A 19,049-nucleotide genomic window follows, 5' to 3' on the forward strand; every position below is an offset into this window, starting at 1 on the left:
CAGCCAGATGATGAACTTTTGGAGGAACAGGACTCGGTCTTGAATACAAGTTCGAATTACGAATATCGTCTTGAGAATAATATTTGCAGTTCGATCTTATATTTATTAAGATCGTTCAAAATGTCATAAGATCATTTCATTTATAAAACATCAGGATCTCAGATGATCTTTGAACGCTTATGAACATGAACACCGTAAAAATATGACATTCATACTTTGATCTTGTGTTTAAGATCGTTTTAAGTACGATCTCGAGGTGCTGCAAGATCAATTTCAACAGCTGGATGGACAATTTTAAGACAGGACTTGGTACAATCCCGGACGCTTCGTCCTAAGAATCCACCTGTCACTCTGTCAATCCTGTCATGAGACCGGTGACAAGTCGCTCGGCCGTCGGCGTCGGCGAGCGCCGTCGAGTCGAGATTCGGCTGCGCGGCGATGCGACGCGATGCGGCGATACGGGTAGCTGCGAGCTGCGACTGAAGTCGCACACCTCCGTCACCTCCCTGCGTGCGTCTGTACGTGGTGTCGTGTGTCGTGCAGTGTCGTGTGTCGTGGACCGCTGACATTGAAAGTATTCCGCGATAAGTGGTGCCGCCGTCGTCACTGCCGAGCGAGTGCCGTCCACGTCGCCAGCCAGTGCCGTTGCCGTCGCGTCGCGTCACGTCGTGCGTTCGCCCGAATGCTGAAATGAAGCAGAAGCGCGTCATGTATGGCGACGCGCGGAAACTGTGCGAGAGACGAACGCAATCGGCCCCGTACGGGCCCTGCCTCGCGTCGGACTAACGATCAATGGCTTTATTCGAGAAGAGATACACGAATAAAGTGCTGTTAGATGATACGGAGCGGTTGACGAGCGTCATCGAAAATGCGAGGACCATCGACGGACATACGGTATATATTGCGTTCTCTGAGTTCCCTCCGTTCCCTCTTTCTCTAGCCGCCTCCCGTCTCTCTCTCTCTCTCTCTCTCTCTCTCTCTCTCTCTTCCCCTCACGGTTTATCCTGTAATCATCTCGACCTGTTTGTCTCGTCTCGTTAACTAAAGCCGTCGTAGGAATTTTCCTTTATATCCCGTTAAGATTGAAGCTACGTTTTGTCATTATGACGTATTAGTATATGTTTGCTTTGTACGTTAGCTTTTTATATGCCACAGTCAAAGCGTGAAATCGGTAAATGTATACGCTTACTAGTCGGTGTATACATTTACCAAAGTTTATGTTTCAAATTTCATCTTTTAATAAGCAACATCAATATCAGACACAACGATACAGATTGGATTGGGTTAGATTAGGTTTTGTGGGAGGCTGTGCCCCCCACCTCTCTATTTCACTATAAGCGTATATATTTACTGAATTTTACGCTTTTACCGTAACATACTAACATACGTATACATATGTACATGACTATATACGCATCATTTGGAGGATGTACAGTCAGCTGCCATGTTACGTTTCTCGAACTTAGTTTTCATAATCCCACTTTGCACCGAATCGTTAAACGCATACTGAGAACTGTGTGGTTTGTTTAGGAATACGTAATCAAAACGCAGAGAGGTCCGCTTTCCGAAAGATCCTGGAGAGTGAGCCGACGTTACAATGACTTCGTACAGCTCAACGCAGCTTTATCCATATCTGGCTTCGACCTGCCACTACCACCTAAAAGGATTATTGGTAACATGGAGCCAGACTTTATAGCTCAGCGACAAATAGCACTGCAGGTTCATCCCAATATGAGACGTTCACTTTTTATGCGCCGCGTTCGTGCGACACGATAAGTAGAAGATAATCCGCCTTTTCTTGCAGAATTATCTAAACATAGTACTAATGAATCCTATACTGGCATCTTCGCTTCCCATGAAAAAGTTTTTAGACCCTGAGAATTACACCGCACCGTTACATGGTAAGCTGATCGCTCGCTAAGACAGAGCGTTATAAAGACGCGGTGCGCAATGTCGATCGACGGGCTGATATCTTAATTGAGATTAATATTTTACACGTTGCACGAATCTTTTTCAACGTCTTTTTTATAAAGACGTATAATTTGTTTCTAGATATTAAATGCGAGCAAATGCGCGAAATGTTCAAGTTATTCGTCTTTTCTAGAAATCGCACTGCAACAAGTGTCATTAGCATTAAGAAGCGATGCCAATTTCGAAGTGTGCAAGCCCATCCCCGATATGGGATGGCGATTGAGAAAGCATTATTATACGGTGAAAAATCGCCAGAACCCGAAACAGGAACTTCTGCTAGCTTGGGTCGAGTTCGGCCCTGACAAGCACTTGCAAGATAAAGATATACAAGGGGTTTTCAAAACCCTAGGCTCTCTACGACACACTTACATCGAACCGATAGTACACCAGCATGTTACGGACAACGGGGCGCTAACGATAAGAAATTTCTATGCGGCGGGCACATTGCGTGACGTTTTATGCATTACCAAGCCTAAACAACCGTTTATCAAAAAATATGGCAATCCTAAACAAATAAAATCACTAACCGTGCAGGAAATTGCCACGTACGGTTACCAGGTTAATAATTTGCACACAAAAATATATTACAATGAGATATTTCGAAATTACTCTTTATAATTAATAATACGATGTGTAGATATTAGAGGCTTTGGGCTATCTCCACGAAAAAGGATTGCCTTACGGTCACTTGCATACCGGCAATGTTCTTTTAACTCCAAGATGCGCTAAATTATTGGACATAGAAAATGGACTCATAGGATTGCCGGCGTTTTACCGACCTTACGTGGTTCAAAGGCGCAAATTACACGCCACGGTAATATATGGAGATAATGATATATACGTTATCGGTTATTCGAAAAAGTATTCTCTCTGTACGAGTTATCTTTTTACATTTATTAAGTTTGATACGTTTTTCTTTACAGACTCAAGTTGATGTATACTCATTTGGGCATGTTTTGTACGAAATGGCGTTCGGACGACCGCTTTTGGAGGCAACGTGCTCCGATTTACCGCATTGCGAAGCAAATCTAAAAAATTTGTTGGAAGTCATCTTATCGCCGGAAGCTCTGAAACAAGATCTGCCAACAGTGATGCAGCTGTTGCAACACCCATTCTTCGAATCGGCAAGGCGCGCTGCGTTGGCAATTGGCACCGTGGAGAAGCCGTACTTTAAACTGAGCAATCATTTGAAGGAGGCTTTACAAGAAGCTGTAAACAAAGCCGAACAACGACTGCGCGATGAACAGAAAGTCGTCCGACATCAGAAGAGGCTTGTGAAGGTACAAGAAATGATGAGCTCGGAAGAAGAAATGAAGAAACGAAAACATAAACTGGTGGGTATTACATATATATATATATATATATATATATATATATATATATATAAATGAAATAAGAAGGAACCTGGAATGTGAAAAATGATCATTGATCGAGATGCAATCTCATTTTTCGATTGTATATTCTGTCTACAGAGAAAAGAGCAGAAATTGGCGCAAGAACAACGTTCTTCCTCACAACTGGGTACGAACGGGACAAAGCAAATAAATGGTAAAAGCCCAGAGCGTTCAGACAGTCCAACAAGTACTTCCACGGCTACCAGCGTTGGAACGCTAACTCCTCCATCGCTTCGTAAGTCACCGTAACGTTCCTCGTTGCTATTTTCGTCAATGCTAATTGACATTTACGTTTCTACATCTCTTGATTAGCTGGACACAAAAGTTGATGGCGCGTACTGAGGTCATTCCTTTCACGTAGGTCATTCGAGCGTTCAGGTCTTAATCTTTAACAAATTTTTACAATTATCTTTATTTTTATTTTCATTTTGTAAGATTTTCTCTCATCATTGCTTTGCAGGTTTTCCGTATGAACGTATTTTTTAATTATACCCTTTGCTTATGTAGTGCATACTTTTAGAGATCTTTTGATGTTGACTATAATATGTAATTGTCAGATATGATCAGCTACTCTCATTTCCTTAAAGAGACGAATTAGACAATTTTTTGTTGAATTTTCTAAAATGAAATGTCATGAAGAGTCTACTGTTATTTTAATTTTTTCCACTAAAGGTTCAGTGGAAATTACGCAAGCAAATGCAGTTCCTGGCAAAGGTGTTCCTCCACCACCACCTTCGTTGCCACCGCCATGTGAAGCATCCGGTGGTGCGTCGAATAGTGTATCAAAATCATCAAATGACCGTGCTGCTTTACTCGGAAGTATTTGCAATTTTGACAAAAATAGACTGCGAAGGATTACAAATGGACATCGTTAAAAATGTTAGATATATAGAAGAAAGAAAAAGTCACGCAGATTTTTTATTTCAAGTCTAGCGTGATTGTTGTGCGATGTCGAACAAAGAACTTCCCTTGCTTGATTAGGACAAGATAACGTATCTATTAGATTATAATGATGAATTCAAAGGTCTGGATGATAGCTGTATTGTGCTTCTTGTGACTCCTAATTGTACCGAATATCATTTCTTTTCGATCGCGACACTTGCATTTTACAAATTAAAAAATTTCAATATTTTATTTATTGATGCTCGCCACGTAAAGTGGATTGTAGCTTAAAGCAATTATATTAAGAATACACTATTAAATTTGTGATATTCTATATATATATGATCGGTATTAGTCCCGTTTGGCCTATTCTGCGTTTTTACGAAATATAATGCAATGCTTGCTTCGTCTGTATTAGATCTGCCGTCCAGGAACGAGCCTAAACGTACAGAACAACCAATCAAAATATCAATTGCTTTGAAAAATTTGCCATCTTTACGAGTCGTCTCATATCGCATTCTTTCCACTTGTGTATACACTAGAGATTACGTAATTTAAAAAAGATATTGTATAACGTAATAATAGGAGTATATAATTATATATTATCTAATTTACATACAGCAATTATGCTGGGAGCAATTTGAAACATTTTTAGATTTATTTTGACTTTTATGACTGTTCGACTGTAAATCAAGGATGTACATTCGCGATACAATTATTGGAGAAATTCCATTTTCTAGTCCAACATATCTCTCTCTTACACAGTTAATAGCATCGTAGAATTTTGTAACATATCTTGTTTAACGCGGGCCAAGTTTCGCGATCGATTTTACATTATTGTTATATAATCAGATCTTCTTTTTCTCTTTCTATATATATATATATATCAAATTTGTTTAAATAAAAAAAGAAAATAAAGAAGGCAGTGATACACAATGGGGTGATAATATGTATGTATATTAAGTAAAAATCTTCTCTCGTTATACTCATCTGCTGTTCTGTCTATTCAAAGTTTATGATATACATAATATATAGTATAAATACATAGTTCGTGTTCGTACTGTACAATGCAGGGATCGTACGCCGCTTTTGTATCGCTTGTAAGACCGGAATGTCCAGTTTTACAAATTTAAAAACGTGCCAAGGGATATGCGGTCTTCGTATTGATAGATAATATGATACCAGCAGTTGTGTAGGCCCTAGCGTATAATCTATTTCTATATGTTGACAACGGTCAAGTATATGTCCTGTATAATCAATTTGTCTGTGGATATTATAACGAAACCTGTAATATATAATCATACCTTTTAATACACTTATTGTCTTAGATGTATATGGCAATTGTAAAATTATGATTCGTCAAATGACTTCTGGCACAGATGGTGACGAAAATAATCCAAAAGGCATATAAATAATAAGATGGAAATATATATATATATATATATATATATATATATATATATATAGGATTATATATTTATTTCTACTCTTCAGGATCCGCTTCCAACAGGTTGTCTATATACACTCAAAAATATAAAGAAATAAGTTCATGTAGTTTCATGAAATTTTACGTTCAACCAAATCTTGCAAAAAATACCGCGACATTACTCTAGAGTATGTATTAATGTATTTGATAATATAAATATTTTTTAGAAAAAAAAACAGATGTTGGCCGAAGGACGATAGATCTAGAGTTAACATTTATCGGCAACAAAAATACTATTCTTTTATGATAATAAATTGTGTCGTGCACATAGTAATAAAATCTTCAGAATCGACTAACAAGCTCTTTAAGAGTCTTTTGTAATTATCATGATTTTTATGCGTTACTTTAGATTACCCTTTGCAGAATCATTGCCTCACACGTAATTTGTAAACAGGTAGTGTACATAGCACGCAGAAATCGTGTAGGAACCTTACGTATTCTAGGGAAGGGAACAAATTTTACGTTTACTGTTAAGAGAAATGTCAAACTATAAAACAAACAAGACAATTTTATTTCAGACGATAGAGAAAGACGATATTTTAATACTTAATAATATATTCAACAAGTATATGATACATATAAATTTATCACGTTCGAATAGCCCCAAAAATTTTGATAGCAGTCCATGTATATAGTATAAAAGTATGTGTATTCGACATTGTGTATATACGCACACGCACGGGAGCGTACATAGATATGCGATTGTCATAATAACAGCTGTTGTAACGACTTAAATATATCGCAATAAATATCCAAAAAAAAATCATGCATCATCGGCGAACGAATACATTGGCTTTTTTTCACAGCTATCGAACAAAGTAGCAAAAATCATTTCCCGTCCATGCTGCATCTACATCCATGCTTTTTAACCGAGTTTTTATGCAAATTTTAAAATTACAACATTACGACTTACGAGTGGTATCTTCCACGCACCGTGCATTAGTTGCAGTGCTCATTCATCTCAACTGCAAACGTGAATACCTATTACACTCTTAGCAAAACGAGTACAAATCGATTAATTGGCACGGTGCTTGTATAACGAGAGCACGAAGCATATAATCAATAATGGCCAAGTGTACGCTATACTCGCACTAATAGTGACACCTTAGATCTCCAAAAATAAAATTAATGGATGAGGTACTGGCACGATTCTTTTTATAGTTACATTAAACCTCAGTTGCACATTACGTAGTCTCCGCTTGTACTATCAAAACTTTTATTGACAATCATCGTAAAATCATAATGATAGTGTTATAATTATTCGTACTATGTACATATGTAATACACATATACAAGAGATCCTACTTTTGCGCGCGAGAAGTGGGACATTCTGTATATAGATATTTATAAAATATTATACAAGGCGGTATAATAGACGTTATCCAAGAAATATCTAACTCTCCGAGAAGGAATATATTAGCAAAAAATGTATCGAAAGCTCGTGCACTTTTATTTCGCTACAAATCTTTGACAAAGTTGCAATCTCAATTCTTTGTTCATAAAAATGTGCTATTTGCTGTCACTATTTATAACTTAAAAATTAAATCTCTGTAATGAAACCAATAAAAATCAAAAATAAAGTTTATTAATAAGTCTATACTTGAGATTAATGCAACAAAATAAATCTCATAGATGAAACACACAATCTCAATTTTATATTAATCGAAGATTATCTAAAATTGCAAGAGTATATTAAATGCGCAACTTTTCGGATACATTATGTAGGCGTGTGTCAAGTGATCTCTCGGAGAGTCACGTGGATTAATTACAAAAACGATGGAAACGTCATAGGTCGTAGAATGACTTCTCATACAATTGATGCTCACATTACGTTACTCAATATTGTCAAAAATACTATTACAATACGAATGTACGCATTAAAAAGGAAACTGATTTCGCACAGATTTACGTTTACATATACAAATCTCACTTTTGTTAACGTATCAATTTCTCTTTATATTTTTGGCTAGACGGAAGGACGACGGAAAAGGTATCATCTTCGTCATAACTTAGCGTGAAGCTTTTCCGTTGCTGCTTTCAATCTGAAAATTTTTAAATATTTTTTTTTCGCTTTCTTTGCTCTGCATCGTTCCTTCAAACATTATTCAATAACGCTCGAAACGTTAGGATGATTTAATTACAGCGCTACCTTAAAAGCTCCTCGTGAATGCGATCAGTTATCGCTTTTCGCGCTTCCATCTCACTCGCTTTTGACTCCCGCAATTCGGCCAGCAATCCGCTAAAATCTATGGGCTCACCGTAATTCATGGTAACTCTTTTTCCCACTTTAAGCACATACGGCGGCTCGTTGGGAAGTACTTGATCCATACCGAGATGACAGATAGGAATTACGATAGGCGTAACGGGCGATTCTAATATTAATCTACCCACACCCCATTTCAACCTAAACAATATCATCGATCGTATAATCTCGCTGACTGTGGTATATTATTAACGTGACTTCTGCAAAATGCTCATCTACGCTTATCTCTAGTACTACCCCATTTCGTATATAAATATTTTCATGTATGGAGTAATGGAGTTTTAAAAAGCGATCTTTGCGATCTCCCCAAGATATCTCTCTTTCAGAAATAAGACAACATTTAAATGTAATAATCTATTGTCACAGAAATTTATCCCATTTCCATCGAATCGATTTTCATCGTCGATTCAAAAATATAAATGGCAAATTACAAAGGTTCCGCATTTTTAATTGTACAAATCGCGTTATCACGTCTTGGAGCGGAGGATTACGAAAGTAACTCGAGTACGAACCTCATTTCTTCCTTAAGCATATTGACTTTTCCCTCGGGAAAGACGTGCACCCACTCGCCGAGGGCCAGCTTTTCGATGCAGAAGTCCATGGCTTCCTGATACACGCCATCACCTCGGACGATGGGTATGCACTTGCCGAGCATGAAAAAGTAGGAATGCCAGACATTCGTGAAACAAATGTCCTGCGCGGCGAGCGACCATCGTATCTTACGTCGGTTAAATCCGTGCCGGATGTCCAGGGTCGCTAAATGAGTTCAGAAGATTTTCTGTCTTAAATTCTTTCATTCGATCGCATATCGGCGTCGTTCTGAGAAAGAAAAACACGTCTCAAAAGAGGGACAAAACGCATATAGAGAATGTCGAGACTACAAAAAACTATCATTTATAAAAAAAAAAAAGTGCTTGAAAAAAGTTGCTCCCAATTACCGGCACGCAATTAAATGCCAGGGACACAATGGAACCAAGAACAAAGAAGTACAAGGAAGAGAACGAAGAGCGATAAATGGGTCATCGATAAACGAACGACGCAAACATTATTCACGTTTACTGTCTCATTGTCAACTAATAGACGTCATCGTCATTGTTCTTCGTTCACGTTGAGTCAGTTCTCGTACGCTGATCGTTTTATCGTTGCTATAACTTGTCGGTTAATGACACTCCGTATCTCGGAGATTAAACCTCGAGTAATTTAGGAAGAAAGCAAATCTGTCGCGCTCCGATGCGTCAGTTATCGGTAATTTTAATTAAAATAACATTTTTTTTTGCGATCGCGAGATGAACGATCGGATTTTTTTTTTATCTAAATCTCTCTTCGTTCAACAACCGGGTGGCGCGTCGACCCCACATCGCCGCGATGCGGCATTGTGTTTTGTCCTTAGCGTTTCATTGCGTCCGCGGCTCCGTAAAGAGCGCCTCGAAGCATGCTGTTTTATTAGACGGCGAATGAACGGACCGCCGGGCACTTTACACCCCGGACGATTCGTACGTTCGCGCGCACGCGGCATTTTATTTTTCTCAATTTCTCGAGACGATAAATCAGCCGCGTGCAAACGCGCAAACGCGGGTCTTAAGGCCCGCGCGAGGCTGTGCGCGAAGAGGGGGGGGGACGGGGGACTGATGATACGTTGTTATGCGCAATGCCGAAAGACATTTAACAAACGACGTGGAAGGGAAAAAGTTTCTTACCCCATATACCCGGATCGTCGAAGCAACTGTGATGATTCGACACGGTAATGAGCGGGACGTTTTTCGGCCGGAGGTCTAAGGCGCGCACGATAATGTGCTTGTTGTACACTGTCGTTTTGTTCAGCCATTCTTAAATGCAGAAGAGAGAGATTCTTTGTTAGATTACGCGCGCCACAGAGAGAGAGAGAGAGAGAAAGAGAAAGAGAGAGAGCGGTGATTCGGATCGCGGTAGCAGTCCCGAGGAGGTCCGCGGGAAGTGGTGTGGTTTCAGGCCTCCGATCTTGACGCACGACGCGAAAAAATCATTGCGGGGGTTTAATCGGCGTCGCGACCCTGTCAATTGGGAGATTTAAGAAATTAGACTTTCGCACGATCGAGATATTCTGTACGCGGAAACTATGTACTCGAAAAAAATGCTCCGATTTCCATTGCCTTACGCAATAGTTATATTTTGGCGTTATCCGTAATTATCCGCTTGGTACACGATCATTTTCAATTACGTAAACAGACAGTGGGAGGGAGGGAGGAGAGAAGAAGGGGAGAGAGAAAGAGAGAGAATTAACGACAGCTAATGCTTCGTTACGATTGAAGTTAACGATGTTTAATGTTTAATGCTTTTCCTATGAATAAAAAGAGCTCGAGACTTTATCCTCTGTAAAACGTGCAAAACAATCGGCGGTGGTCAGCGTGTTATTAAATTACATATTAAATTGCCGTGATTACGTCACAAAAGGCCGTTTGTTGCAAGTCAGAAAGCATACAAGTAACCTTTAGATCTACGACGCATGCAAAGTGGACACGTTTATACGCAAATGCATAAATTATCATAGCGTTTATCGAATTATTTCTTGTCAAATAATGCGGACAACGCGCAAGAAAACACGGACTTTATCGTTAGGCATAAAAAATATCGACAGTCATATAGCTTCTGTGTGAATCGATAAGTTTATCAAAAGATACGAATATCGCGCGTACATAAATGCAAAAATAAAATCAATGTGAACAAATGTTGATACTAGAAATGGATGATATGTCGTACAAAAACGTTATCGACTCATAAACAATTAGTTTCCGTTGACGTCAGAGAAAAGAGGAAATTAATGAGCTTAGCCGAACTGAAAGTTTCTATAAAAATTATTTTGTTCGAATTCATTTTTCCCGATTGATATTTATTTTTAGATCGCCTTAATTTATTGCATTTTTACGATACTGTAGCTTGATTAAAAATATATGATTTAATATCTATATAATTATAATTTAAAATATAATTTTTCTCCCCGAATCTAAATTTAAATTAAGATGCCACAAAATGCATTTCCGTAATTTTGTGAATTATGCTTAATTATATTTAACAGCTCTAAATGTAAACTTTATGACGTGAAAACCTGTATGCATCCATCTGTGCCAAACACTTTAATAAACACATTAAAATTTGAAAAAGAAATCTCGTTTCTCTCTCTCTCGTCGTAACCAGAATTTGTAGAAATCACTGAACTGTCACGTTACATGATAAATTGCTTCCTATGCTAATTTCGAAATAATTCGGAAAGCATTAAGAATGTCTTGTTATCAAAACTATACTTATTTATGACGTTCTGCATAGCGTATTTCCGTCGTCGACAGCGGTCCGTTCAACAAGCAATAGCCGCTGTAATTAACCACGATGATTGATGATGATACAATGACTTTGACCTCTTTCTCTGTCTCTCTCTCTCTCTCTCTCTCTCTCTCTCTGTCTCTCTCTCTAGAAAATGATATTGGCAGATGAGGTTTATTTTCATCATCTCATATCGCAATTGTGATCGTTACACGCCTGATCGTACCGAATATACTCCGCGGACGTACAGCACTCTCGCGATTTAATTTTTTTCTCTCCCGTAACAACGTGGACGTTCTCGGCGCGGCGGCCTTCGTTGTCCACGACGGTAAACGAGCACATGCCTTATGCGGTATTTCCGCGCGACAACGATCACGCCATCAATTTAACTAACGTCGATCGTGACGGAGGTGCCGCGTGCCGTGGCGCGGACGCTATATATTTTTACTCAATCTTCGCGCCTGTTCCACGGCACACGGCACGCGCGACCGAGCGTGGCAATGGCTCTCGTGCACGGAGCACACACGAGGAGGGGAATTCGCACGCGTACACCTGTATACCTACCGTCGCCCGGGGATCGCGACTCCGAAATCGCACGGGCACGGCGAACCGTAAATCACTTCGCTCGAGCCGATCCAGGTTTCGGGCCGTTCGCGCCGAATAAAATCCTCGCGCGTGTGGACCGGCACGCGGCGCGGACGACGTCCTCTTACCTATGATGATTTTCGAAAAAATGCCCACCGCCGCGAAGGTTATGCTGCTCGCGATGTTCCACAGCCGGGACGGGTGTTGCCGTAGTTTCGGTATGATCCACTTGATGTCGTATACCATCGCGCCGGCGGCCACCACCGTGCCCGACGACTGAGGAGAGCGGACGGCGGCGCGGCGGCTGTCTGAACGATCGGGAAACGGCTTCCCCGCGTTAGATCGTCCGATCCGTCCGGTCTTTCGTAACGCGCGGCAGCCATCTTCGTGGCGAGTCCCGCGCGCCATGTTTCGCGTTTCGCGACGGCGAGTCACGTGGCCGCGCGAGCGCGCCCGAGCGCGACCGACGGCGGCCGAGCTGCGGTGCCCGCACTGCCCGCGGTGTCTATATACCTGTGATGTGAGCGCGAAATCAGATTTAGGGGGGTTCGCCGCGCTCCCGCACGATTAACACGCGCGCGGCGCCAGGCGTTAATTTTAGAATTTAGGCCGTCTCTTTCCTTTCCGCTCGTCACCTGCCGACACCGGTTTGCGAATACGCGACTCGCGCGCATTTTTGTCGGGCGGTTAAAACGATTGGACCGTATTTTATTGCATCTTGCGTTCAGCGACTCGCGAGCACGCGAGTTCGCTTTCGAAAACGATTCGACCGCTCGCGTCTGCGATAATTTCACGGACCGCCGGCTGTTGCTCGAGAAGGATCTCGCTTATCTCGAGAAAAGTATACCTCGATTCGATACGGAAGAAGATTCGCTGATTCTAATTTGCAATCTCTTATGTCCATTTCTACTAATGGAGATTAACTTTAATCTCGGTAAAAAATTTATTAACATTTTCATGTTCAAGCCATTCCGCTGTATTAGCTGCGCACGCTGCGTGCGCTAAAATACCTCCCCTTTCCGTGAAGAATTCCTCAGAAAAATTTCAAATTATATTAACGGCAGTCCGAAGCGTTCAGCTATTTTCGATGAATTTTGCGAATGTTTCCAAGAAAAAAATCGCCAAATTTTGAAGTTATGCGATACTCGGTGGCTTTCACATTACTTATGTGTCGACAGACTACTCGAGAGAGTCGTGGGATACTATAAAATATTTTCTTAACGAAATGGTCATTAGCGATAAAACAAATAAGTCTGGGATGCATTTATTATCCATAATGAATAATGTAGAAGTCAAAGCATATTTTTTATTTTTAAAATATGCGTTGAATTTATTTAACGCTTATAATGCTTTCTTTCAAGCTGCGGAAACAAGAATACATTTGTTGCGTTGTAAATTCCTTAAAGTTTCTTACAGACATTTCTGTGAAAACTTTTTAAAACCTGAAGCATTAAAAGACTTACTTACAAGTATAATATTTTCTGAGCAGGAAAATCATAAACCTATTGACAATATTAATTTAAAATCGGAGTGCGAGAAATATTTTGATAAATTAATCACAGAAGGACATGCAGATGTAATTCCAAGTATTCGACAAAACTGTTTGCAATTTTATGTCGTCGCTGCCGAAGAAATTAGAAAAAGATTACCAATGCGTGATGTATTTTTATATAAATTACAAGTTTTTAAACCTTCTGTAACTTTATTTGACAGCAACAGAGAAACATCTTTCAATGATATATTTCTTTTGTCACAAAAACCCCGAGTAGTTTTGATGAAAATAGTTTAAAAAAAGAATGGCTTGCATTGGTAATCATTCGTCAGTGAAATTGAAGCTGAGAGACTATCATAGAATCATAGAATCGAGTAATCCATGTAATGAAGAGTCGTGATATATCGAACGTTTATAAACAATATACGCATTCCGTGCAATTTCGAACGCACAATGCGTTCGATACACATTTTGCACGTGCTGAATTCTGGTCGTGTATTTTTACCTTCATATTATAGCAGTTTATCTTAATAAATCATTAACTAAACTTTATTAATCGAATATCGCACGGTATCAGAATAAAATTGCGTTATTTTCAGTCATCGATAGAACATTACTATACAGAACGAATTGATTCGGATTCGAACGGCGTCGCGTTTAATATAATGTAAGTTTTCTTCGTTTAACGCCAATATAATAATCTCATTTCAAGACTCGCGCGCGTTGAAAAGTGGAACTAAAGATACACTTTTTCATATCAAGATTATTCCTTTTTTTTTTATCTGTGCGGCAATGCTGATTGCAGGACTAGAACGTAACTTGGACAGTTTTTAATTACCCCGCGGTCGGACGATCGGGCGATCGCGGCGCGCGTAACGAAGAGAGCCGGACCCCGGGCACGCACGCGGGCGCGGAGCGGTCAGAAAGTGGAAAACGAAGGAGCGCGGAATATTAAGCGTGGGAAAAAAGACGCGCACGAGAGACAGAAGGGAAGAAGAGGCGGATACCGAGAACCGAGAACTACGAACCGAGTAAACGAGAAGGGCGCTGTGTTGAGGGGGGCACGAGGGAAAAGTACGATTCGAGTGTAAAACGAGGGGTCTTGTCCGTCGAGGGTCGAGGCGAAAAGAAATATAAAATCTTCTCTCTCGCGTGCGCGTCGGGAGAGAACGTAAACCAAGCGAGCGAGCGATGTTTTCCTCCCGAAAACGCTCCTGTTAAAAAATCACGATCCTTCTTATTCTAGGTAGGCGAGCGGAATCACGTACGACGTATGTACGTACGATAATGTACGACGATAGCGTGCCGCGTGCGTGTCTGTTGCGTTATACGAGCACCGGAAGTGTAAAGGAAACGCACGACGGTGGAACGATCTTGCGGATAATTCGAAGGTCTATTACGAGGCGTTATTCTCGGGCCAATTCGTGATCCACGACCGATTAGATTTTTTATCTGATTTTTTTTTTTTTTTTCATCGCGTTGCAGCTACGACAACGTTGATCTAACGAGACAAAGAGAATCGATTGAGCGACGACGGGAGCGAGTTAATTGGCGAGTTCCCAGAATCCGGGCGATCGGTCCTCCGGGAACCTTCTCCGATAACTTTCCGCGAAAACGCGCGCGCGCGCAGCCGGGCAGTTAACCGCGAGTACAATCGACACGCGAGCCGTCGGACTCGCAAAGACGGTCGTCGTCGATCGCACGTTCATTTACGATCACGGGTGAAAATCTGCTGCGCGCGTGCAAGGAGAAACGATGGAAGGAAGAAGAAGAAGAAGAGGAAGAGGGTTCTCGAGAAGAGAGCAGCGAACAGGAGGTACACAATGATGCGAGAGCTGCGAGAGCATTGAGTCGGGACCACGGAGCGCGAGAGGGGCGACGGAGGGAGGGGAGAGAAGGTAAGGAGAACGTCCAGTGGCATCCGCGGCGCGGCAGGAGGAGGAGGAGGAGGGAGGGGATCGCAGAAGCGACGAGCGACGAGCGGCGACGACCAGTCGAGGCGGAGTGGAGTGGGGAGTTGGGCCTCATCTCGGCGGCCAGTTCGACCCGACCCGAGTCTCGCGACTCTTCGTGCTGGGGCGCTGTGTCGAACGCGAAGGCAACCCTCGGCGCCGGCGGTGTAACGTGTTAACAGGTCGGCCGAATATTTCGCCGGTGCCGATCGCGAGAGAAGCGCGCGCTTCTTCTTTCTCGCCGCCCGTGGCTTCGTGCCTCCGAAATCGCGATTGAGTTCTGATTTCTCTTGAGTTTGCGCACGACGGTTCCGCGAGATATGTGATCCGGCCGTGGGATTTTCGGAGTTTCTCGATCGAGGGAGAGTCGATCGGTCATCATTCGTGGGGACTGTGGGGAGGTTGTCAACGACGCGAAGTCGCCCCGTCGACCCTCGGCGCCCTCGCGGCGGTGCTCGGCGTCTCGCCGCCGCGGCCGCGACGACGCGAAGTTCGCCGAGTTCGGCCGGCTCGGCGGTTGGCGACGGCGTGTGCGGCGAAGTTAAGCGCGGGTCGAGTTTTCGAACGTTCGCGGCCTTGACTCGCGCGCGTCACTCGCGTCGCGGTGTGATGCCGCGAGGATGCCCGCCGCCGCCGCGTCGGCGTCGTCGCCGTCGCTCGTCCCACGGCGTCGCGCGGTGAATTCGCGGACAGCTCGCGGTGGTGTCGCGGCAAGTGCGTCGGGTGCAGGTGCGTCGTCGGCACTCGGCACGCTCGCGCGCCGATACCCGGCGATGCGCCGGAACGTCCGTGATACCTGAGTCGCGAAGGACGCCCGAGTGTTTTCGGAATCGTGTCGGTATACGGGAGTGATCCGTTTGTACTCGCGCGACGTCAACGCCACGGAGAAGGTGCGGGACGTCGACGTCGCGGGACCAGGAGCGGCGTCATCTCGCCGGTGATCCCGTTTGGACTTCACCGGGGACGCTACCATTGGCGTCGCGCCGCACAGGGAAAGCAGCAACAGGTACGTCCGCGCATACATAACGTACGTACGTACGTACGTACGCATATATGGACGCGTGCGCACACACACACGTCCGCGTGACGATACCGAGAAGCCGCGCGGCGTCCGCAACCGCGCGCTCGCGCGCGCATGCTCTCCGCTGCTCCGCTCCGCTTCGCAGGTCGACTCGGCTGACTCGGCTCGGCTCGCCTCGACCGGCGCGGCGCGGCAGTGGAGCGCGCCGTGTGCTCCGTCTCTTTCGTCGCGGAAGAAACGGAGGAGCCTGCCTGCCCCGGTTGTATACCGCTCCGGGGAGATAAGACGCGTCTCGCGTCGCGATCGGCGTGCCGCGTTTTGTAGGAGACGCGGCATGGGATGGGGATACTCTCGCGGAGAGAGCGAGCGAAGCGGATCGGGAGTCAAGAGTCGGGAGTCTTTGTGCCGGGGAAACGCGCGAGTCATAGTTTGCCGACTCCTGGTGGACGGGACGCCCGATACCGCGCGCCGAGTCATGCGGAGCGATCCGATCCCCAGCTAGGCGTGGTAGTGCGCCGCGGGGATTTTAATAACGCCCCTGTCAGGGGTCTTTGACATTAAACTTGACGGTGCATCCCGCAACAAACATATATCTCTATTGTTTGCTTTGGACGTACGATTTCTCGTTCGCAGCGAAAATTTGTCACGGAGCTCCTTGAATTTGAAAACTCGTGTATTTCGTTCTAGATATTGTTTTTTTTTATGAATTGTAAAAATTTATATCCCGGAAAAATTACGCTGAAAGCAAGGATTTTGAATTTTTTGTCGGATCCGCGAGTTCCAACATATATTTCTAAATCTTTTAGCACGACATATTGTTTCAAGTTTGCTTTCCTAACTTTACTTGTCAGTTTCATGTTTCTATCTGGCGATGTTGCTTGATATTGAATGTCTCGTATTACCGGTAGCTCGATAGAAATATGATAAAACTCGGCATTTTTCAAATCGTTGAGAAATTTTAACGTAAAGACGTTCACGAAAATTAATTTTCTTAAATTGAAATAGACACGTTACTATAAAAAACGAATAAACCGTAATTTCTTACGCAAATTAAATCAAGATTGTTTTTCTAACGTATCTTTGAAAGAAGATTGCTCGTTAACGTTTAGAAAAAAATTAATTAACCGTACAAGTCGTACTATTTAATTGACAAAGCAAACTTTTGTTGCCTGGCTTGACAAAGTCACTTGAGAAAGTCGACGTTTATCCCTCAATTTCGCTCGACATGCACAAGCGTAATCGTTAAAGGGTTTAATCTTCTCGAAAAGCTTCTTCGCGAAAACGAACTTCGGGGAAACAATTTGATGCGGCCGGTAACCCGTGTGCCACCTTGCACGGGAGGTCTCGAAACCCCCGGGTTCCATTTGGAGGGACGCGAACGAAGGAGAGGCATGAGAGACCACCTACTTTTCTTCTCCTAGTAACGTTAATTGGTCGTTTCACGAATTATAAAGCACAAGAGGGGCGCGGAGAAAACACTCGCGGACACGCTCGCTGTCGCGCCCATTAACATGCCTGCGTTCGCGCTATCGCCGTTCACTCGCTTAAACGTTAACGACGCAAAAAGGTACTAATTACCGCGCGAGTGCCGCAGTCTTTCCGCTTCTTCTCCGTGCGTCCGCGTACCCCGCTTTCCTTATTTCGCGTTTCATTTAAAGGATCAACGGGGCTCGTCGACGCGGAAAATCACACCTGGCGTGCGAGCGCCGTTGCGTGAGAGCGTTCGTTGTTTACTCGAGACAACCAGTCTCTCCGAATTGGTCCCAGCGCACTATATCCGGCGGGAGACCACGACGGAGAGACCGAGTGCGTAAATCATTTTCGCGCGTTTAATCGCGTATTAGCTCGCGGAGTACGAACTCCTGATGCGTGAAAGCGAACGATGCTGTAAATTTTCGACGAATGGTGATCGCGTGCCCACGACATGTGCGATTTTTCGCGACAAATTGAGAATGACACCTAGGAAAGGTGATAACTATACGTATCGAATTGGATCTTTGATATTATAATACTTATATATATTACAAGTAACGTCTCAATCGCGGTATCTTCTTATCTCTAGAGGGAGAAGATTAATATATATTTCGTAATATTTTTCACACAAAGATCTTTTTACGTAAGGTAGGATTTTGCAAATTCGTGTCAATACACGATTACACGTGTTTTGATGCGCACGAGTCCTCGTTCAGCTCGTTGTACATTCCCGCTAAATTACGCTGGACGTTTACCAGCCTGTCCTCTTTTCGCGCGGCGACGCGTGACTCGGGACAAATCTGTCGTTCGCCGACAGATTTGTATACGCGTCCGTCCGGATCCGTGCGCGTACGGTGGCAATGATTCGCATTATGACGTACGCGCGCGCGGATGCGAGGAACGTTCGCAAGCATGAGTCGGCGATCGGCGGTAACTTTGCGTACGCTCATCGTTAAGACAAAGCTCGGGGCGAATACGTGAGGCCGGGGCTTCCCGGTGATCGGTTATAATACGGCGCGGCGCGGCCCCTCTGCCACTCGCGGCCGTTAACTTCCGCACGAAGTAGCAGCTCTCGACTCGAGTACATCCCCGCATTTATCTCTCTTCCCCTTTCTCTCTTTTTCTCCAGTATTGCTTTCAATATTACTAATATTATGTATACGTATAAAACTCTCCGAGATATACTGCAATTGAAAAGATGAAAGTATATTCTTAATTTTAATTTTTATGAAAATT

At 43.3% G+C, this 19,049-nt stretch overlaps 3 protein-coding genes across 6 annotated transcripts in view; 2 read left to right on the top strand and 1 right to left on the bottom strand.

Moving 5' to 3' along the window:
- Positions 1 to 427: 427 nt before the first annotated feature.
- Positions 428 to 6,518, top strand: LOC143902638 (PX domain-containing protein kinase-like protein). 3 transcript variants are annotated; one of them, XM_077415726.1, is made up of 9 exons: positions 428 to 894; positions 1,531 to 1,719; positions 1,805 to 1,901; positions 2,105 to 2,529; positions 2,609 to 2,785; positions 2,895 to 3,305; positions 3,444 to 3,600; positions 3,678 to 3,743; positions 4,038 to 4,194. In XM_077415726.1, exons 1-8 carry the CDS (start codon positions 793 to 795, stop codon positions 3,692 to 3,694), a joined length of 1,575 nt encoding a protein of 524 aa, XP_077271852.1. In that variant the 5' UTR covers positions 428 to 792; the 3' UTR covers positions 3,695 to 3,743; positions 4,038 to 4,194. The 3 variants fall into 3 exon arrangements, with proteins under 3 accessions (XP_077271852.1, XP_077271851.1, XP_077271850.1); XM_077415725.1 differs by having other exon boundaries at positions 3,678 to 3,722; XM_077415724.1 differs by lacking the exon at positions 3,678 to 3,743 and having other exon boundaries at positions 430 to 894; positions 4,038 to 6,518.
- Taz (tafazzin, phospholipid-lysophospholipid transacylase) lies at positions 6,224 to 12,336 on the bottom strand. 2 transcript variants are annotated; one of them, XM_077415730.1, is made up of 5 exons: positions 12,004 to 12,328; positions 9,694 to 9,822; positions 8,509 to 8,752; positions 7,883 to 8,137; positions 6,224 to 7,775 (listed from the first exon to the last, which is right to left on the bottom strand). In XM_077415730.1, the coding sequence occupies exons 1-5, from the start codon at positions 12,281 to 12,283 to the stop codon at positions 7,736 to 7,738; spliced, it is 948 nt and encodes a 315-aa protein (XP_077271856.1). In that variant the 5' UTR covers positions 12,284 to 12,328; the 3' UTR covers positions 6,224 to 7,735. The 2 variants fall into 2 exon arrangements, with proteins under 2 accessions (XP_077271856.1, XP_077271857.1); XM_077415731.1 differs by lacking the exon at positions 9,694 to 9,822 and having other exon boundaries at positions 12,004 to 12,336.
- A 3,476-nt stretch (positions 12,337 to 15,812) lies between these two features.
- Positions 15,813 to 19,049, top strand: part of LOC143902614 (uncharacterized) — a 106,597-nt gene continuing 103,360 nt past the window's right edge. Inside the window, exon 1 of the mRNA XM_077415681.1 lies at positions 15,813 to 16,325. The gene's annotated coding sequence lies outside the window, so the exon portion shown is untranslated. The remainder of the gene's footprint in view (positions 16,326 to 19,049) is intronic.

The sequence above is a fragment of the Temnothorax americanus genome, unplaced genomic scaffold, assembly GCF_048541705.1.
Source record: "Temnothorax americanus isolate GAGA-0224 unplaced genomic scaffold, ASM4854170v1 Scaffold4, whole genome shotgun sequence".
Lineage (NCBI taxonomy): Eukaryota > Metazoa > Arthropoda > Insecta > Hymenoptera > Formicidae > Temnothorax > Temnothorax americanus.

Coding starts and splice junctions, on each gene's coding strand:
- LOC143902638 (XM_077415724.1), top strand. CDS start 793: ATGGCTTTATTCGAGAAGAGATACACGAATAAAGTGCTGTTAGATGAT. Junction 895..1,530: donor GGACCATCGACGGACATACG/GTATATATTGCG, acceptor TGGTTTGTTTAG/GAATACGTAATCAAAACGCA. Junction 1,902..2,104: donor TTACACCGCACCGTTACATG/GTAAGCTGATCG, acceptor CGTCTTTTCTAG/AAATCGCACTGCAACAAGTG.
- Taz (XM_077415730.1), bottom strand. CDS start 12,283: ATGGCGCGCGGGACTCGCCACGAAGATGGCTGCCGCGCGTTACGAAAG. Junction 8,753..9,693: donor CGACGATCCGGGTATATGGG/GTAAGAAACTTT, acceptor GAACTCATTTAG/CGACCCTGGACATCCGGCAC. Junction 7,776..7,882: donor ATTCACGAGGAGCTTTTAAG/GTAGCGCTGTAA, acceptor AAAAATTTTCAG/ATTGAAAGCAGCAACGGAAA.